A 20991-nucleotide genomic window follows, 5' to 3' on the forward strand; every position below is an offset into this window, starting at 1 on the left:
GCTTTCTCCCCTGCCTCCCCAGCCTAGTGCTCTTGGGATCCAATCAGATTATCAAAGATCCATGCCGCTTTGCTCTTCATTCTGGAACTCCTTGGTCCTTCTGCCATTTGTTCATCTCTTTTTCTTCCCAACAATTATTTAATTTTTATTAGTGAAACACCATGAGGTACAGTTGGAGACTTACAAATTTTTGTTCTTGGGTTTCAGTTATACAATGATCGAGTACCCATCCCTCCACCAGTGCCCATTCTCCACCACCAATGATCCCAGTAGCCCTCCCATCCCCCCATCCCCTCCATCCCAACCTGCCTCTGTGAAAGGGCATTCCCTTTTGTTCTCTCTCTCCTTTTGGGTGTCGTGGTTTGCAAAAGAGGTATTGAGTGGCAGTCATGGTCGGTTTATTGTCTACTTTCAGCATGCATCTCCCATCCTGGGAGGATCCTCCCAACACCCTTTACTTGGTGCTCCCTTCTCTATCTGAGCTGCCTTTTCCCCTAGCATGTGCGGCTGGCCTCCAATACATGGAGTGAACCTCCTGGTACTTATCTTGGCTACTCTTAGGTGTTAGTCTCCTATTTTGTTACTTTATATTCCCCAGATGAATGCAATCTTTCTATGTCTGTCCCTCTCTTTCTGACTCATTTCACTTAGCATGATACTTTCCATGTAGTACCACTTGTATGTAAATTTCATGACTTCATCTTTTCTAACAGCTGCATAGTACTCCATTGTGTAGATGTACCAAAGTTTCTTTAACCAGTCATCTGTTCTTGGGCACTCAGATTTTTTTTTCCAGATTTGGGCTATTGTGAACAGTGCAACAATGAACATAGAAGTGCAGATGTCATTTCGACTGTACTTTTTTGCCTCTCTGGGATATATTCCCAGGAGTGGTATTGCTGGGTCAAATGGGAGCTCAGTTTCTGATTTTTTGAGAATCGTCCATACTGTTTTCCAAAAGGGCTGTTGTTCATCTCTTTTGACTAAACTCAGATTCTTGCTTTCTTGCCCGTCATGGTATCTGTTAGAGACCAAAGTCTGTGCTCCTTCATCTGTGCTCCCCTAATTCCGGTGTGTCCCTCTGCTTCCATCAGACTTCACGGTAGCTTGGTGTCTACCTCCTTATCTTCCCCAGCAGACTGTCAAGTAACCCTTGAAGATAATCATCTGAATTATTTCAGTGCCTGGCACATAGTAGGGGCTCACTAAGTAAAAGTTTGTTGAACTCATAATTGTTAAAATATTCTTTTCAGTGACTTATACCAGCATAATCACTTAATAAATATTTGTTAAAGAGTGATTATTGATTTATTTTAGAGCACAAGGGATCCAATTTGTGCCATAACTGCATCTGATAAGACGCTGATTGTGGTAAGTAGTAATAAAAACTTATTTTATGTATCATCATTCATTAAATTAAAATACTAGGTCGGTACACTATGTTTTGGGTTTGAATATCATGTCGTGGGCACCAAGTTTTATTAAGTGCAATGTAAGAAATGAGAAAGGTTAGTACTAGCATTTGTCTTCCCCAGCTTTGATTTCCACCACTTCCTTGCGGCTTCAGTATCATGGGTTTAGCCTAAGCACCACCCCATCCTCGGACCCTGTCACTGAATCACATGGCCCATTGGCTGATTACTGCCAGAGCAGGCCTCCTAAGCAGAGGAGATCTCCCAACTTCCAACTTCCAGCCCCCTCTCCGCCCACCCCCACCCCCACTCACGATCACGATCACGACCATCCTGTTGTTCGTCGATTGCCTCAAGCAGGCCCCAGTAACGTCTCCTTTGTCCTAGCCCTGAGATTTTTTTTAAAAAAAGTGCCATATTCAAGGCTCTTTCAGGGTTAGGAGAATGAGAACCATCATTGTTACTGGTATTTGGCATATTGGGTACGCCATGGGGAGTTTGCCAGACTCTGCTGTGTGGGCAGGTTACATTCGGTAGCCTGCCAGGTTGTCCAAAGTAAGAATGAGATAATAAGATGTCTAGCTTCCGGGAGCTGGGTTTTATAGTCTCTGGGTCTTGGCCGTTGATGGGATTATACGGCGCCAGGGGGCCAGTTGGTGGGTGTGACCCCTGCCTACTGGAATTTGGAGAATCCGGGTGGAGGATGCTCAGCCCCAATCCGAGCAGGCTTGGAGATCTCAGCCCCAGGACCTGCATGCCTTTGTTCCTCTTCCAGTACCTTCATGCGTGTGGAGAGTGGTCTCAGCATGGTGGTGGCTGGTTCTGGAGGTCTTTGGCTACCGGAGCCCTGGTCGGGGTGGGGAGGGAAACTCAATCCACTCCCCTCCAAGGGGCCCCAGTGAGGACAGCCAGGCGTGGGGGCAGGAGACTCTGCGCTGTTCTCTTCCGGGAGCTGGGTTTTATAGTCTCTGGGTCTTGGCCATTGATGGGATTACACGAGTGCCAGGGGGCCAGTTGGTGGGTGTGACCCCTGCCTACTCGGAAGGTGGAGGATCTGGGTGGAGGATGCTCAGCCCCGATCTGAGCAGGCTTGGAGATGCCCACCCCCACTAAAAGGGAGAAAGTTTTAAAGACTGACTCAAGATTGTTAGTTGTTTGCAACATGGTAGTTTAATGAAAGTAGTAGATTTGGGGGCCTGCTAAGAGTGTGAGATTATTGGATTGAACAAATGCTATAGAGGGCTGGTATACAGGGGCCCGTAGATGTGTCTTAGAATATTTCCCTATCGTGTCTCGCTGTGGTTTGGTATTTTGTACTGGAGAAAATGCATTGGCGTAGCTCCATTCATAATACTTAGAATGAAGAGGTGGTATATCTGCTAGCCAATCATTTAAAGCAGTCCATGGCAATTTTTTGCTGAATTTTTGAAATTAATGTTACTGTATATTTTTAGCACTGGCATTTGAAAATCTGTTGGAATGTCAAATAAATGTTTACTATAGTAATACTGCTAGAGTTACTGAATTTCAGTTATGTAAACAGAGCCTCATATAATGGGTATTTCTAGTTTTGGTTACATTCTTTAATCATTAGCTAATGTTATGAAGAAAATTCTTTTAAGAACATAGTATTCATTTTTCTTCCCCAGACGGATTTCAACAATTTGTCTTATTGTCAAGACTGTGAGTTTCTTGTTTTCTTTTTATAGTCTTGATATATGGCAATTAAAAAAAAAGTTGCTGGTGTATTTTTGTGTTTCTGACACTTACAGAAAAAATAGCATGCATCTCGCATCAGCCACAAAAATGGACCAAATTCCCTAAGTGACAAGTTCTACCTATAAGAAACATACTCAAAGAGTTTGAATGCCAACCAAAACTTATAATGGAAAAGATAATTCCCACGTTTAAAACTGCTTTCCACTGTTGAGATGTAAGCAGTTTTTAGAACCATGACTTTTTCAAACACTCTGAGCCAAGCTTTTGGCTTTAAAAACATTTTCATTTTTAAAACCAGATTTTTTGGTATCCTAATGCTTAAATTTTTTATAATCTGATAGCACAGCGGTTAGGCGTTTGCTTGCATGCAGCCCACATGGCCGACCCGAGTTCGATTCCCCTTTCGGAGAGTCCGGCAAGCTACCGAGAGTATCTCACCCGCACGGCAGAGCCTGGCAAGCTCCCCGTGACATATTCGATATGCCAAACACAGTAACAACAAAATCTCCAATGGAGACGTTACTGGGCCCGCTCGAGCAAATCGACGAACAACGGGAGGACAATGCCAGTGCCTTCTTATACATGGAACCCTTATGTCCTTGTTCTTCCTCCTGGTTTCAGCCTTTTTCATAGGCTTCTCCAGAGAATCATCTGCAAAAGCATTGCTGCTTTGGTTAAAAACAGAAGAGGGAAGGGTTGGCTTCTGGAACCTTCCACTGTGCCCCATTGCCAGCCTGGGAATCAGAAAGCTCGAAAACTGCTGCTCTTTCTTACCGGAGCTATTGTTTTCTTAGCCTGAAGGCCATTCAGAGTTACATAGAAACTTAAAATCTTTCTTCATCTTAAAGGCACAATTGAACTAATACTCAACATATTTCTGCTTTCTGATTATATTTTCCCTTTGCCAAAAGCTAGTATGGGATTCAGAGATAGAAATAGATTTTTTATTTTTTATTTTTTTCCTTAAGCATGTAAAGGTAAAAAGGTAAAGGCCCTCCCGTTGTTCGTCGATTTGCTCGAGCGGGTCCAGTAACGTCTCCATTGGAGATTTTGTTGTTACTGTGTTTGGCATATCGAATATGTCACGGGGAGCTTGCCAGGCTCTGCCGTGCGGGCGAGATACTCTCGGTAGCTTGCCGGGCTCTCCGAGAGGGGCAGAGGAATCGAACTCGGGTCGGCCATGTGGGCTGCGTGCAAGGCAAACGCCCTATTTATTTTTATGTAGGAGTACTGCTATTTATTCAGCCAAGAAATAGATTTTTAGTAGCAACTACCTAATATGGTCATCTTATATTTATTTGTCATATGTATAAAATTTACCTTAGGAAGACCTTTATATCCTAAATTTTAAATAACCCTGAATATTAACTCAGACAGCTATAAAGTAACCTTAGATATTTCTCCCTTGTGGTGTAAGGATGTGTATAATATTAAAAGGTTAGTTTTTTTTAATATAAAAAAAACTTTTCTTGATGATACATAAAAAAGTAGATTACCTTTAGCGACTTTTGGTGGTTTGTGTTGTTGTTTGTTTGTTTATTTTTTGGTGATCATATCTAGTGATGCTCGGGGATTACTCCTGGCTCTGCACTCAGGAATTACTCCTGGTGGTGCTCGGGGGACCATATGGGATGTTGGGGATTGAACCCCAGTCAGCTGTGTGCAAGGCAGATGCCCTGCCGGTTGTGCCATCACTCCAGCCCCGCCTTTAGCTACTTTTAAGAAAAGTTTATCTGGAAAGATAGAAAGGGGTAAAGGAGCTTGTCTTGCATGTAACTGATTCTGATTCAATCCCTGGCATCACATAGTCCCCTGAGCACTGTTAGGGGTAAGCCTGGGCAATCCTTAGCACTGCAGGGCCAGAGAAGTGCCACATCGTCAGGCATTAGGATTGACCTCTGGGCCTACTTGGCTAAGAAGGCACTCCTTCTCCAAAATGATTAAAAAGTTTTAATTCATGGGGGGGACCAATGAGCTAGTACCATGGGTATGGTGACCTGAGTTCTCTACCCCCCATCCTGTATAGTTCCCTGAGCACTGCCAGGAGTGAGCCCTGAGTGCAGAGGAAGGGGTAAGCTCTGAGCCCCACCAGGTGTGGCCCCCAAACAACCAACCAACCAAAACATAAAAGAAAGTTTGAATTAAATTAGTAAATAAATATATGCTCAGTAATATGACTCAGTATCAGAGGTGGGATTTCAACTATGACATCCTCCCTTTGTTTTTGAAATGAATGTTCACACATAAAATGCCTAGTGTTAGAACTTTATATTATTATAATAAATATGCATTCATAATGAAAATTTCCATAGGGTCGTGAATCTGGCACCATTCAGAGATACAGTCTTCCTAATGTTGGTTTTATTCAAAGATACTCCCTTAATTGTCGAGCCTACCAGCTCTCCTTGAATTGCAACTCTAGGTAAGTCTGAAAATTTGCCTCATGTGAATATTAGATTTAAAGTTCACCACTGGGACTCTTGGATGTACGTAGGAAGTGCGAAGATGTGTATTAGTTTTAAACTCGTCCTAAAGCTAGGAGTAGTTTCACTGTATTGTATCTGTATTAAAATACTTATGTTTCTGGGGACTTGGAGACACAGTGCAGCAGGTTAGGAGCTTACCTGGCACACGGCTGACCTAGATTTGATCGCCAGCACCCAATATAGTCTTCAAATCAGTCAAGAATAATCCATGACAACAGAGAAATAAGCCCTGAGCACGCCAAGGATGGTCCAAAACCAACCAAACAAAACCCACAGAAAAAGTTTACGTTTTCTGTACTGTATTTGATTTAAATGGCTTTCTTTAATTGGCAAAGCAGGAATTTTAGGGTAGTATATCGTCATTTGCCCACTGGTTTCTCTAATTCCTTTGGAGACCTTTTCCTCACATGGAAGCAAGTTGGAGAGTAGAAGCTCATATCTTCTACCAAATTTGTTTAAAGCCATTTCTGTCTTTTCCTCCATATCTGGTAAACTGATTTAAAGAAGGAGGTGGTTAGGGGGCTGGAGTGATCGATAGTACAGAGGGTGCTGTGCTTATGTTACACACCGCCAACCCAGGTTTCATCCCCAGCATCCCACATCTCACAGTGCCAGGAGCTGAGCACTGTGCTGGGTGTGGCCTCCAAACCTAAATCCTCCAAAATAATAATAATAAAAGAAGGGGGGAATGTTAGGGGCCGGGGCGATAATATAGTGACTAAGGCATTTGCCTTGTAAGCGGCTGACCAGAGTTCAATCCCTGGCACCTGATAGTCTACCTATTGGCTCACTAGGAGTGATTCCTAAGTGTGGAGCCAGGAGTAAGCCCTGTACAGTGCCGGGTGTGGCCCCCAAACCAAAAAATAAAATAAGGAATGTCATTGTCACTGTCCTCCCGTTGGTCATCGATTTGCTCGAGCGGGCCCAGTAACATTGTGAGATTTGTTGTTACTGTGTTTGGCATATTGAATATGCCATGGGGAGCTTGCAAGGCTCTGCCCTGTGGGCCAGATAGTTTGCTGGGCTCTCTGAGAGGGGCGGAGGAATCGAGCTCAGGTCGGCCAGGTTGGCCACATGCAAGGCAAACGTCCTACCTGCTGTGCTATAAATTGTATTCATGATCACCGTTAGTGATTTTCAGCTCTTTCCCCTTCTTCGTTGTCATTGTTTACAGCCGTCTGGCTATCATAGACATCTCTGGAGTCCTCACCTTCTTCGACCTGGATGCTCGGGTAACAGACAGTACAGGACAGCAGGTGACAGGCGAATTGCAAAAACTGGAGAGAAAAGATGTCTGGGACATGAAGTGGGCGAAAGATAATCCTGATTTGTTTGCAATGATGGAGAAGACCAGAATGTATGTTTTCAGGAACTTGGACCCAGAGGTAAAGATACAGAATAATCTTTTAACTTTATAAATAATCAAATTTAAAAATCTGCATATTCCTCCTTTGTTGCTGTAACAAAGAAAAATGTGTTGATCTTGTGAATCTCTGGAAATACGTTGGAGTTTTAAAATGTTTTAAAATATTTACAACATTTAAAAATATTTAAGTGGGAATGGTACTCATCCTGGAAACATTCTCTGCTTCCTCTGAAAGGCATAGTTTAGGCATTTATTTATTTGTGCATTTATTTAAGATGGAACTATACACTATCTTTTCTTTTAAACCAAAAGAAAATTTGGGTTTAAAATTACTTTTAAACCCAAAGTACTTAAAAAAAAAAAACCTCACCAAAAGAAATGTGCTTTTGAATTTGCCTCCTTTTTCTTTCATTTTCTTTCGCCTGTCTGATTCTGGGTTTATCTTATTTGTATCTAATGATATCTCTCACGCTCTTTCTCACCAATAATCCTACAAATATGCAAGTATGGACTGTGACTGATCTGCTCTCTCTGGGATAGCAGGAAGCTCTCATTACTTTAAAAAGGTTCCACTGGAGTTTTGAAATATTTGTATTTTGATTTTCTGCTTCTGACTCACATTAGCTAATGTTCTGAATTTCCCTGCCACTTAATCTTATCTAGATCAATTGTGCACTGCTGTGTTTAGAATTTGAATGCTAGCCTAATGAAGACATCATTAAGAAAATAAATCCACTCATGTAAATTAGATAAGAATAACTAATACTTTATGTTATTAACTGGTTTGTTTGGCTCAACTCTTTCCTCCTTGGGAAGAAGCTGTGTGTTTGGTTTCCTGAGCTATTGACGATATCCTGGACTAATTTATATAGTGTTAAACTCTTTATTCCTTTAATATCTTATTTTCTTTTTTTCCCGCATCTGAGCCCTATACAGGATCTATTAGTTAGTTCCTAAAGGATCTGATACCAGTTGCTCTCAAAGGGCTTGTTAAAGTTTTAGGGAGTCTTGTGGATGTTAGATGCTTTTAGAAAGTCAATATTGATTGCATGGTAATTAGTTTTACAGTATTGCATATAATAATTACTTTTTTTGCTAATAGTAATGTCTCTCTCTAGGAGAAATTCCTTATCTTTTAGAGATAGGTACTGCAATATTTAGGGGTGAGAATCTGTGGCTTACTTATAGGTATCATTTAAAAATACTTCAGCCAGAAGCTGGAGATGTAGCTCAGTGATGAAGACCATGTTTCATATACATGAGACCCCGGGTTTGTTTCCTGGCTCTTCCCCTTCAAAACAAAACTCAAATCTTTCGGTCAAAAATATTGTCTGAAGAGAAACCTCCCAGGATGGAAGAAGCATGCTTAAAGTAGACTATAGAGCAAACATGATTGTCACCCATTACCTCTTTTGCAAACCACAACACCCAAAAGGAGAGAGAGAACAAAAGGGAATGCCCTGCCACAGAGGCAGGGTGGGATGGGGGATGGGGGGTGGGAGGGATACTGGGATCCGTGGTGGTGGGAAATGGGCACTGGTGGAGGGATGGGTATTTGATCATTGTATAATTGAAACCAAAAAATAAATAAATAAATAAATAAAAAATATTGTCTGAGGCATAGTTAGCAAAACTTAAAGTTCAGATGATGCGTATATCGGTGTTGATATTCTCACTTTTCAGCTGATTGGAAATTTTTATAATAAAATGGAAAGCCCTATATATTAAAGGAAGAAAAAATGTGGTACAATGAAACATAACCTTTATTTTTTGTCTTTAAAGGAACCCATTCAGACTTCTGGATATATTTGTAACTTCGAGGACTTAGAAATTAAATCTGTTCTTTTGGATGAGATCTTAAAGGTAATTCTTAAAAGAGAGCCTCTCTGAGTTGTGGCCTAGACTGGGATTCAGTTTTGCATCACGAGTGTGTGTTCCAGCAAGGAGTGTGGAGTCTTGACCTGGAACTTCTGACTCTCTTTTCTCTCACTGTCAGGCCTTTAGTAACATCCTGCATCTTTATGACCTTCACTTTCCTTTACCATTTAAGATCCTCAATTTTTACATTCAGAAAATAATGGGCAATAATATTATTTATCTTGGAGGGTTGTTCATATGTTACTAACAAAGGGCTTAATGCATTGTAAGGACCTAGAATTCAAAACAACGTAGCAAGTTGTCATGGTTTTTAAATTTTCAACTGAAGAAATGATTGGCAACATTTTTTTCCCTTTCTTTTCTTTTTAAACCTTGTTATTATAGATCATTTCAAACACACATACAAATTAAAGAACATAAGGAATAAAATACCCAACAATAACCAGCTGCACCAATGATCAGCCAAGGCCACTTTGACAAATCCGAAGTCCCCTCCAGATGTGGCTTATTGTAAGCTGGCTAGTTCCATGCCAGTTATGGAACTTAATTTAGTCTTTTTTTCTGCATCTAGGATACTTAATACTAGGATACTCCTAGTAACTTATTTTTTTTTTTTTGGTTAACACCCATTCTTGTCCATTTGCCCTCCCCCCAGATGTTATTAAGTAAAAAATTTCAGATTCCAGATGTTTTTGAAACCACCCCTCCCTTGACTTCTATTGACCAACATCCTTTGAGAAATTGTTTTTTTTTTTCGCTAAGAATATAGTGAGAGCAGTTTTATTTATGTTTTGTTCTGATTTTGGCCTTTGGGCCATCCCCGCTGTGCTCAGAGATTGCTCCTGGTGGAGCTCTGTGGACCATATGTGGTACCAGGGATCCCACCCAGGTTGGCTGCGTGCAAGGCAATTGCCCTACCTGCTGTACTATTTCTATGGCGTCTGGGGCAGTTTTATTTTAATTTTATACAAAATAAATGTATGTGTTCAGAGTTGGTATGTGTAATTAGGAGCACTGGCAGAAATGAAGCTGGGGCGAGTCCTTAGAGGAGGAGATCTAGGCCATAGGGGACCATATACCTTGATGTATGGTTTGGACTTCATCCTGGACTTAGTTAGGAGATGGGAGGATGGATCAAAGTTGGGTTGATGGATCAAAGCATCAGTTGGGTTGATGTTTTGAGAAGATGGCCCTGACTTGCAAGGAAGACAAGAAGTGGGGAGAATAGATTCTAGAAAGTTATCATGTAGCCAGTCAGGGATGGAACCTGGGTTTGAGCTTAGATCTGTTTGAATCCGAATGTTCTGCTGCTTCCATACTGCCATACTTGATACTTAGAGCCCCTCCTGAGGACCAGGACAGTGGTCAGGCTGCAGGGTGAGGAGGACTAAGTGGCACGTGAGTTCCAGTCAGTCTGATAGCTCTCATATCCAGGAGCTATTGCTGTTCGGCACCTAGGGTTCTAATTCCTTGAATGCTTCACTTTATTTTTATTACAAGCAAAGTGTAGAAATTAAGGGGAGGGTAATTATGTTTATTTTCTTTCTTTGCCCCTTATCTCACTGTTTCCTATAACGATGGCCTTCAAAATTTTGTTTTATTTTTGTCAGCCCAACATGCTTCTTTATCCTTTAATTCACAATATGATGCATTTATTTTTTGAAAAATTGTAATACTTAAACACAAACTCTAACGACACTTATCTGAATTCCTTTGTTCTTATCCTTATTTTTAGAATCCAGAACACCCGAGCAAGGTGTATGTAATTAACTTTGAGATTCGATCGCTGCGAGATAGTCGAGCATTGATTGAGAAGGTTGGAATTGAAGATGCATCTCAGTTCATAGAGGACAATCCACACCCCCGACTTTGGTACTTAAAATGACCCCCCCCCCACACCCCTCAAATGTTCTAAGTATGTTCTAAGGTTTTAGCCCTGGCATTCTTGCCTTCAGAGGGGACATTGGGAATAGACTTTGGTTCTTGCTCTTCTTTGTCAAATATAGAATTCATTACAGATTTGGAAGAACTCAGCATAAGAATAATATTACATGGACAGTGTTTAAGTGCGTTACATGTTGCTTTTCTTCCTCTTCTTCCTCTTCCTCCTCTTCCTTTTTCATAAAGGCGCTTGCTGGCCGAAGCGGCTCTTCAGAAACTCGATTTGCACACTGCAGAGCAAGCATTTGTGCGCTGCAAGGACTACCAAGGCATTAAGTTTGTCAAGTCCCTGGGCAATCTGCAGACTGAGTCTATGAAGCAGGCTGAAGTCGCTGCCTACTTTGGCAGGTTCGAAGAAGCTGAGCGAATGTACCTTGACATGGACAGAAGGTCAGTAGGGAATGGGCCAGCACCTGGGAGGACACAAGCGCCCGAGTGTCTTACAAACGGGGCCTGTCAACTAGACTCCAGGTGTCAGGCTTTTCTTCTGAAACTTGCTTCCTTGGATTATAGCCTTCATCTCCCACGGACCCCTCATTAGTTTATGTTATAAAGTGGAGGCAATATTTTTCCTGCTTTTCTTTTCTTTTTTTTTTTTTTAGTGAAACATCATGTGGTACAGTTGTAGACTTACAAACTTTTGTGCATGGGTTTCAGTCATACAATGATCGAGTACCCATCCCTCCACCAGTGTCCATTCTCCACCACTGATGATCCCAGTAGCCCTCCCACCCCCCTACCACTCCCCCACCCCACCCCGCCCCGCCTTTGTGGCAGGGCATTCCCTTTTGTTCTCTCTTTCCTTTAGGGTATTGAGTGGCCATCGTGTTCAGTCTTTAGTCTACTTTCAGCATGCATCTCACATGCCAAGCGAATCCTCCAAAACTTCTTCCTGCTTTTATGGTTATTCATGGCAGGTCATAGAGCTTTTCACCTGGAAAAAAAATTACATAACAGTGGATCCTGAGGCCCTTTATCTCAGCTTATTCATTAAGTTTTCTCTTTTGTGTTGGGCCATTGTTTAACTTTCTGTTACCAAGGAGCATGAAATAAAAATAAGAGGCATTGAGGGATTGAGTTTCATTCTTTATCCAGTTTTGATTTACACAAAATAACAAAAGGTATGATTGAATGTTATGAATATTATTTTTATTCCCAGGAGACTACAAATATAATTTCATTCCTAAAAAGAGTTCGAACCAAGTATGCATTTGATTTTGAAATAAGACTGATCATCTCTTAGAAATTGTCGAAAAGAAGTCATTACCATTTAGATAATTATCTTGCCAAAAATTAGAAGTCCAGGAAAATAAAAGGTGGAAAATTATTTATTATTTTACTGTTCCAGGTTCTTCCTTTTCCTCTTGACCTAGTCAGGTTAGGTTTCTGAAACATTTGGAGAGTTACTTGATTAGTCTGCTCACTGCTTGTGTTCTCAGTACCCTAGAGTTGAACTTGGAATATAGTAGGCAATTGATAATTTTTTTTGAAAGAATGAATTAATGACTGAATGAATGACTGCCACTCTATGCAGAGATCTCGCTATTGGCCTCCGGCTGAAACTGGGAGATTGGTTTAGAGTCCTCCAACTCTTGAAAACTGGATCTGGTGATGCAGATGACAGCCTGCTTGAACAAGCCCACAATGCCATAGGAGACTACTTTGCTGACCGACAAAAATGGTAGGTGACCATCTGGATCACCTTCTCCATTCATGTAGCACTTCCGGGGTGTCTGCCTGAGTTCTTTGTAGCATCATGCCAGGGCAGTGATCCCCTGATGCCAACATTCAGGTAGCTCAAGATTTATACTTGAGCCAAGAACTTCAAAGTTGTTTTTGATTTGTATGCTAATTAGCATTTGTGTTTGGAACTATAGCTGTATGTATGATTTAAGCAATATTTCTTGGGTCTTAAGAACCTATTGCAGCTGACATATGCTTTAATAGTCTAGATCTTTTTCCCCCTCTCGTTTATATGAGTCAATATATCTTGTAACGAAAGTGATACAGTAATTCTAAAGAAGGTACATTTTTGGTAAAAGTGCCTGTTGATTAGGATATTTATATTAACTTTGGCATTTTTTTCTTCCCGTAGGCTAAATGCTGTGCAATATTATGTACAAGGCCGGAACCAGGAACGCTTAGCAGAGTGTTATTACATGTTAGAGGATTATGAAGGATTGGAAAATCTTGCCAATTCACTTCCAGAAAACCACAAGTTGCTTCCAGTAGGTATTACTAAACTTTCGCTTTTGGAGTTGTTAGTCGACTTCCTGGGGTTTTTGTATTATAGCTAGAAATAACCTCTGCAGGAGTAAATTAAAAATGAATCTCTAGATTTATAATGTTGCTTTCATTTGAATTGTGAAAGCACTACCTCAGCATTTCAGATGTGTGGGAATGGAAGGAGGACCGTTATTCATCCTCCTTCTCCTTCAAGTTGAGCACTGTCTGGTGTAGTCTCATCAGCTCTATAAAAATGGCTGTGAAAAGTTAGCTGAATGCATGAAATATTCACAGGTACAATAACATGTTGTTTGATATTTGTTTCAAACTAATCCAGTCTGTTCCAGGGAATTAGTGTATGTATGTTTGAAATTTGCCATACCAAAAGTTTAAAACATAGGTTGATTTTTTTATCAGTTTCTATTGACAATAAAGTGTTTAATGTTAAAAAAAAAAGAATACCCTAAAGCTAAATTTAGTGTTTAATGTAAAAAAAAAAAAAACACCCTAAAGCTAAAAGGAGACTTTCTGGAACTTTGTTTTGAATTTGGAGGGGTGGGTTTGGGCTCCCAGTGGATTCTGGGAGTATTCCCGGCTGTGTTTTGGAGTGACCCCTGGTGGGGCTTGAGGATTGAACATGTGTGCAGGCAAGCACCTTACTCATTGTACTCTCTCCCCAGTTCCTTTTTGAATATTTTTAAGCCTCTCTTAATTGTTAAGTAATACTAAGGATGTTTGTATTTTAATCTGTCTGGCCTACAGTGTCGTTAAACTCTATCAAAATTATCAAAATAGCAGTTTTTTTTTTCAGGGTCTGGCCATATATAGTGAGATTTGTCACAAAAACTTACTAGATGATGATAGCATTCTGCTAACTTTTTTTTTCTATTGTGAAAGAGAGCAGTGACCCCTGCAATCATAGTGTGTTCATGCACCCTGAATCTTAACTCTGTGAGTCTCTCCTTTTCTGCCTTTCCCATCCCTTTCCCTTTGTGGTTGATGCTATTGTTGCAGTGTGTGTGTGTGTTGGGGAGAGGGGGCAGGGCGAAACACTTGCTAGGTACCCTGGGGCTTGCTCATGTTCTGTAGTGGCACTGGGGATCACAGATGGCGGTGCTCTTGGCATGTGGGGTGGTGCCAAGAATTAAATTCTGGGAGCAATAAGATAGCTCATTGTTTTAATTTTTTTATTAACTTCTTTTTTCATATATCTGTTAGCAATCTGATGTCTTTGAGAAGGTTTCTGTTTATCATTCTCCCCATTTTTTTTGATGGGGTTGATTATTTCTTGTTAAGTTTTGTAAGTGCTTTATTTTATTTTATTTTTTTATTGAATCGCCATGAGATACAGTTACAAGCTTTCGTGTTTAAGTTACAATCATACAAATGATCAAACACCCATCCCTTCACTGGTACACATTCCCACCACCATAAGTGCTTTATATACCTCAGATATTAACCCTTTGTCAGATGAGTGGTGGGTAAATATTTTCTTCCAGTCTGTGGGTCTTTTTTTTCTTTTATTCTGGTCATCATTTCTTTTTTATTTTATTTTATTTTTTTTTTATTAGTGAAACACCATGAGGTACAGTTATAGACTTACAAATTTTTGTGCTTGGGTTTCAGTGTTACAATGATCAAGTACCCATCCCTTCACCAGTGCCCATCCTCCACCACCACGGGTCCCAGCATCTCTCCCACCCCCCATCCCCCCATCCCACCCTGCCTCTGTGGTAGGGCCTTCCCTTTTGTTCTCTCTCTCTCTCTCCTTTTGGGTCTTGTGTTTCGCAAGAGAGACATTGAGTGGCAATCATGTTTGGTCTATAGACTACTTTTAGCATGCTTCTCCCACCCTGGGAGGGTCCTCACAACACCCTTTATTTGGTGCTCTCTTCTCTATCTGAGCTTCCTTTTCACCCAGCACATGTGGCTGGCCTTCAAGTCATGGAACAAAATTTCTGTTACTAATCTCAGCCATTCCTGGGTGTTAGTCTCACTTTTTGTTGCTTTATGTTCCCCAGTGATCATCATTTCTTTTTCATGGCACAAACTTCTTAGTTTCATGTAATTCCATTTATTTATCCTTGCTTTTGTTTGCTTGGCCAGTGGCATTGAATCATCAAAAATATCTCTTAGATTCAATGTTAAAGAGTTCTGCCTTTTTATTTTCTCATATAAGTGTAGCTTATGGGTTCAGATCTTGTATAAAGGTTTTTTTTTTTTTATCTATTTTGAATTGACATTTTGCATGGTGTGAGAGAGAGGTCCGAGTTCACATTTTAACATGTGATCAACCAGTTTTCCTCTTTTCTTGAAGAGTCTTTCCTTGCTCCACTTCACACTTGTTGATCCTATGTCCAAGATTCGCTAGCTATTCATATACCTGAGAATTTGTGACTGGGTTCTCAATTAAACTCTGTTGTTCTGAGATTGTGTTTTTGGTTCCAGTATCACACACTCTTGATTGCTGTAGCTTAATGGTATAATTTAGTCAGGAGAAGAAAAGATGGGAGACTACTTTTCCTAGGATTGCCTTTGCTATTCTAGAGATGGGGAGCTGAGGGGTTAAGGCTGGGGAGTAGCTTATTGCTCCATATGTTTCAACAGCATTTGGTCTGTGTCTTTACAAAAAGTGTCATGGGTAATTTTAGAGGGATGACACTGAATTTGTATGTTCTTTGGGTTGGATTGTCATTTTGATAATTTTAATCCTTCTAATCCATGGATAGGGGTCGTGTTTCCATTTCCTTATGTATTTCTTTTATTATTGATTTATAGTTTTCTTTGTATGAGTCTTTCACTTTTGTTAAGCTGATTCCTGGGCACTTGGCTTTTTTTTTTTCTTTTTGTGTCACACCCAGTGATGCACAGGGGTTACTCCTGGTTCATGCACTCAGGAATTACTCCTGGCAGTGCTCAGGGGACCATATGGGATGCTGGGAATTGAACCCGGGTCGGTCGTGTACAAGGCAAACTCCCTACCTGCTGTGCTATTGCTCCAGCCCGTTGGCTTTTTTTTAATGGATGAATTTTTAAAAAAATTTTCTCTTTTCTGTTTCATTGTATGTAGAAATGCTGTGGATTTGTGGCTATTTTTATAGCCTACCACTGTACTGTACAAGTTTATTGTTTCTAGGAGCTTTTTTATAGAGTTGTTACTGTTATTCTAAGTTTTTGTCATCTGTAAATAGTGATAGTTTGATTTCTTCTTTTCCTATCTGGATGCCTTAATATATTTCCTTTGCCTAATTGCTATTAGCTAATCCTATTCCCAGTACTTTACTAAGTAATAGTTTGAGAGTGAGAAAATTTGTCTTGTATGTGATCTTAGAAGGAAGGCTTTCAATTCTTCACCACTGAATATGATGTTCTCTGTGGGTTAATGGTAAATGACTTTAACTATACTGAGGAAAGCTTCTACCATCATTTCAATGAGAGTTATTTAATCACAAATGGGTGTTGGGTCTTATCAAATACTTTCTCTGCATCTCCTAATATGATAATAACTTTAATTTTTTCGTGTCTTACACCTTTTTCAACCAAAGAATATTGATTACTTTATAATCAGAAAAATTTAAGCATTATTTTAACAAGACTAGTTTGATATAAAACATACCTTTATGCTGTTTAACCCAACAGTTATAGAGGTGAGGGTGGGGAGAAAAACTATGGCCTGTAAGGTGCTGCTAAAGGGAAAAGAAAGATATTTTTTGAAGTGGAGCATGTGGCTCATCACCCAGGTCTGATGGGTTTTTGCTATTGCCCCTTCCTGCTGAAACCTCCAAGGGAGCCAGGATTTGAGTCTAACTTTCTGGACCAGTGAAGGGTGAACTCTAGTGCCCAGGGCATTTCTCTGTAGAGGTATCTGAGAGTTCTGTGGATGTCTCTAATTAATCATTAACATTGAGGTAATCAATTGCTTTCAATTATTTTTGACCCACTAGACTAGTTTGGGGTTTGTTTTTAGAACTTGAAATTTCTGCAAACTAACTATAGAACTGAAGCTATGAAGGAGAACAGTATCTTTAGAATAGATTTTGGTTAAAAATCAGGTCCAAAGCATAAACCAGTGAAGCACCGATTTTATAGAAGGTGGTGATTTATTTATTATAATTTTGTTTTGTTTTGTTTTGGGGCCACACTGGGCACTGTCCAGGGTTTATTCCTGGAACTGTACTCAGAAATTACTCCTGTGGTGCTCGGGGGACCATTTGGGATTCCAGGGATAGGTTCTGTGTCAGCCACGTGCAAGGCAAGTGCCCACCCTGCTGTACTATTTCTCAGGCTTCACAGAAGGTGATGTTATAATGTCCTTTCTGGTTTGTAGGATCTGTCCAATACCTGTTTAGGAGAAAACCAACTGTAACCACCAGTAATTTCAATATTTTTCCCCCTACAAAGTGTTGAAAATTAAAATATAAGTGATGTCATTGGTCTGTGGAACCTGATAGAATTATTCTGTCCTTCCAGGAAATAGCACAAATGTTTGTGAGAGTTGGAATGTGTGAGCAAGCAGTGACTGCATTTTTGAAGTGTAGCCAACCGAAGGCAGCAGTAGACACCTGCGTGCATCTCAACCAAGTAAGGAACAGAAACCTTCAGGGGTCGTCCTTTAAAGACCCTTGCTGACATAAGGGTGGGAGGACTTGAGGATTTTGTGAAAAGGTGCCAAATAAGTAAAAGTATCTCACTTAGTTGAGCACCAAAGAAATGGTAGAGTTTACTCTTTCGTCTTGAAGTGCTACTGTTAGAGGTGACCCCCCCCTCCCCCCCCCCCATATAATTAACTCAAGATGGGAGCATGAATAGGCTGATGCTTTTTGTCTGGAAGTAATTTCACAATTTTCTGTACTTTATTAGTATTGGGTTTGTTTCCAGAGCAGGATCAGTTAATGGTCATTGCAAGAGGAAGGGATTGAGTTACTTTATCAATATTTATGTTGGCAAATCTATTTTCCTTTCCCTGTATAGAAAACGTGTATTAATAGTTGTAAGGTCTGGAATTCAAGAGAAATTAAAGGTCAGAATTATAGAAGTTTTTGACTATCAATGTGTTCTTTTTAATATTAACATGTCTTATATAACATTTCTATGTGTTTTGTAAAAATAGCTGTTAAATATGATACTCTTTCCATATGAAATTGTATAGCTTGCTTTGTTATAAACAGATATATCTTATTTTTCTCATAGTTTATGCAAAACTAGAATTATAAGATTAAGGTGACTGTAAACTTTGAAGCTTTCCTTTTCAGATGAACTTCTTAAATAAATCAAGTTCTGATATTTAATCATTTTGACACATGGTTAATTTATAAAAGCTAGAGTTGCCCTGATTTTAGGTGATTTTTAAAAACATGTACCAGTTTTTAATTTTGAGATATTATTATAGATTTAAAACTTTATTTTGTGATTTTTTTAATCACTTATTACTGTTTGGTATATTTTCTCTTAGTGGAATAAGGCTGTTGAATTGGCTAAAAGTCATAGTATGAAAGAAATTGGATCACTGTTAGCTAGATATGCATCTCATTTATTGGAAAAGAATAAAACTCTTGATGCTATAGAACTGTATCGGAAAGCCAATTACTTTTATGATGCCGCTAAACTGATGTTTAAGGTAATGTCATATTCTTGGTAAGTATTTGGTTTGGTCTAGTTGCCAGTATTTTCTAATATATAAAAGAAAGTTTTTAACTTTCTTTGGAAGCTAATATTTCTTTGTACTAAATTCGACTTTGTTATGACTCGAAATATGTGTTATAGCTAAGTAATGACTAGCATCTCATTGAGCCTAATTGTGTCTTAATACTGAAATTAACAAAGAACTACAGAATTTTCAGGGACCAGAAGGGGACTAAAAAAAAAGGAACTAAAAATAAAATAAGGAACTAAGAAAAACTAATAATAGAATTGTGAGTCCTTTTAAATGCACAGTTTTAAAGATATTATAATTTCATGTTTGGAGGGAAGATGACTACCAGGCTATAGTCTAATATGGTCTTTTTCTCTTTAATGACAAAGGAAGATGTACTTCAGAATGGTTTAAATAAATGTAAATTTCTAAAGAATATGCATGGTGAAGGGCAGAATCTCTGTGTATTTGAAACATTATTTTTAAAAATTTCTTTGATATAGAAAATACTTGCTTCCTTCATTTTCTATTTTTTTAATTAAAATTTTTTTGAATAGCTTATTTTTTAATTGAATCACTGTGAGATACTGTTATAAAGTTGTTCATGATTGGGTTTCAATCGTACTATATTACAATACCTGTCCCTTTCCCAGTGTACATTTCCTAATACTAGTGTCCTCAGTTTCCCTCTTGCCCCATCCCCCTCACCCCTGGCAGGCACTTCTCCTCCTGCTCCTCCTCTTCCTCCTCCTCCTTCTCCTGCTCTTCCTCCTCCTCTTCTTCTTTCTTCTTCCTTCTTATTCTCCCTCTCCCTCCTTCTCCACTCCCCCTTCTCTTATTCTCCTCCTCCTCCTCTTCTACCACCTTCTTCTTTTTCTTCTTCCTCTTCTTCTTCTTCTTCTTCTTCTTCTTCTTCTTCTTCTTCCTCCTCCTCCTCCTCCTCTTCCTCTCCCTCCCCTTCCCTCCTCTTCCTCCTCCCCCCTCCTCCCCCTCTTCCTCTTTCTCTTCCTCTTCTTCTTTCTTCCTCTCCCTCTCCCTCCCCCTTCCCTTCTTCTTTTCCTCCTCCTCCTCCTTTTCTTCCTCTTCTACTTTTCTCTTCTTCATCATCTCCCTCTCCCTCCCTCTCCCCTCCCCTTCTCTCCTCCCCCTCCTTTCTTCATCTTCCTCTCCCTACCTCTCCTCTTCCCTTCTTTCCTCCTCCTTCTCCTCCTCCTCCTCTTTCTCCTCCTCTTCTCCTCCTCCTTCTCCCCCTTCACCCTCTCTCCTCTACTCCTCTTCCTTATCCTCCTTCTTCCCCTTTTTCTTCTTCTTCTTCTCCCTCATTTCCCCTCCTTCCCCTTCCCCCTTGCCCTCTCCCCCCTCCTCTCCCCTCCTCCTTCCTCCTTTTTTTTCCTGTCCTTGGATAATAGTCTCATACTATGTTTTTTTATATAAACACAAATGAATGTTATATCCCACATATAAAATGTCAGTCTCTTGCATTCCTACTCATTTAATTCAGCATGATACTCTCCGTGTCCATCCATTTATAAGCAAATAATGAAATTTGATCTTCCTTCATTTTGACTTAGTTATTTGTTAGTATCTGTTTTTTTTTCTAATCTTGTTACAAATTCTAATCTATGACTTAAATATTAAGAAAATTAACCATGTACTAAGGAAGAGGAAATTGGGTTTTAAAACACCATAAATGGGTGGCATTTATATTCTGTTTTATTGATTTTCCTTTTGATTTAGAGATCCAGTTTCAGGAATGATTATATTTTTACAAATAACTAAGAAATGTCATCACCCTGATTCTTTAACTGTTTTAAGATTGCAGATGAAGAGGCAAAGAAAAGAACTAAACCTTTGCGTGTCAAGAAGCTCTATGTGCTGTCAGCTTTACTTATAGAGCAGTACCATGAACAAATGAAGAATGCCCAACGAGGAAAAGTTAAAGGAAAGAATTCTGAGGTAAGGCGCAACATTGAAAAACATGAAAATGTCTGAAAATTTAAGGATTTTAAAAAAATCATTCTTCTGTATGGACATGCCCTTTAATCTACTCCTTTGCTTTTATTTCTTTAAAATATGAGCAAAACAATGAGTGGAAACTTTTTCTTTTTCTTTTGGGGCCAGACCTGGCTATGCTCAGGGGTTACTCCTGGCTCTCCCCTCAGAAATATCCCTGACAGAACTCGGGATGCTGAGGATTGAACGCGGCTCAGTCGTGTGCAAGACAAATGCCCTACTCACTGTGCTGTCATTCTACCACTGCTATCATCCTGGCCCCGGTGAGCCCTTTCTAATCAGTGAGTTTTATAAACTTTCCTAATGGGGCCAGAGCAA

The 20991-nt window shown here is 39.9% G+C and overlaps 1 protein-coding gene across 1 annotated transcript in view; it reads left to right on the forward strand.

Moving 5' to 3' along the window:
• WDR35 (WD repeat domain 35) overlaps window positions 1-20991 on the forward strand; it is a 63691-nt gene that overhangs the window by 35203 nt on the left and 7497 nt on the right. The window contains exons 14-24 of the mRNA XM_056123261.1: window positions 1318-1371; window positions 5444-5553; window positions 6792-7002; window positions 8766-8846; window positions 10597-10733; window positions 10989-11192; window positions 12337-12483; window positions 12898-13030; window positions 17499-17609; window positions 18481-18645; window positions 20476-20616. Coding sequence (XP_055979236.1) covers window positions 1318-1371; window positions 5444-5553; window positions 6792-7002; window positions 8766-8846; window positions 10597-10733; window positions 10989-11192; window positions 12337-12483; window positions 12898-13030; window positions 17499-17609; window positions 18481-18645; window positions 20476-20616 — 1494 coding nt within the window. The remainder of the gene's footprint in view (window positions 1-1317; window positions 1372-5443; window positions 5554-6791; window positions 7003-8765; window positions 8847-10596; window positions 10734-10988; window positions 11193-12336; window positions 12484-12897; window positions 13031-17498; window positions 17610-18480; window positions 18646-20475; window positions 20617-20991) is intronic.

The sequence above is a fragment of the Sorex fumeus genome, unplaced genomic scaffold, assembly GCF_029834395.1.
Source record: "Sorex fumeus unplaced genomic scaffold, SorFum_2.1 ptg000006l, whole genome shotgun sequence".
In the NCBI taxonomy this organism is placed as follows: Eukaryota; Metazoa; Chordata; class Mammalia; order Eulipotyphla; family Soricidae; genus Sorex; species Sorex fumeus.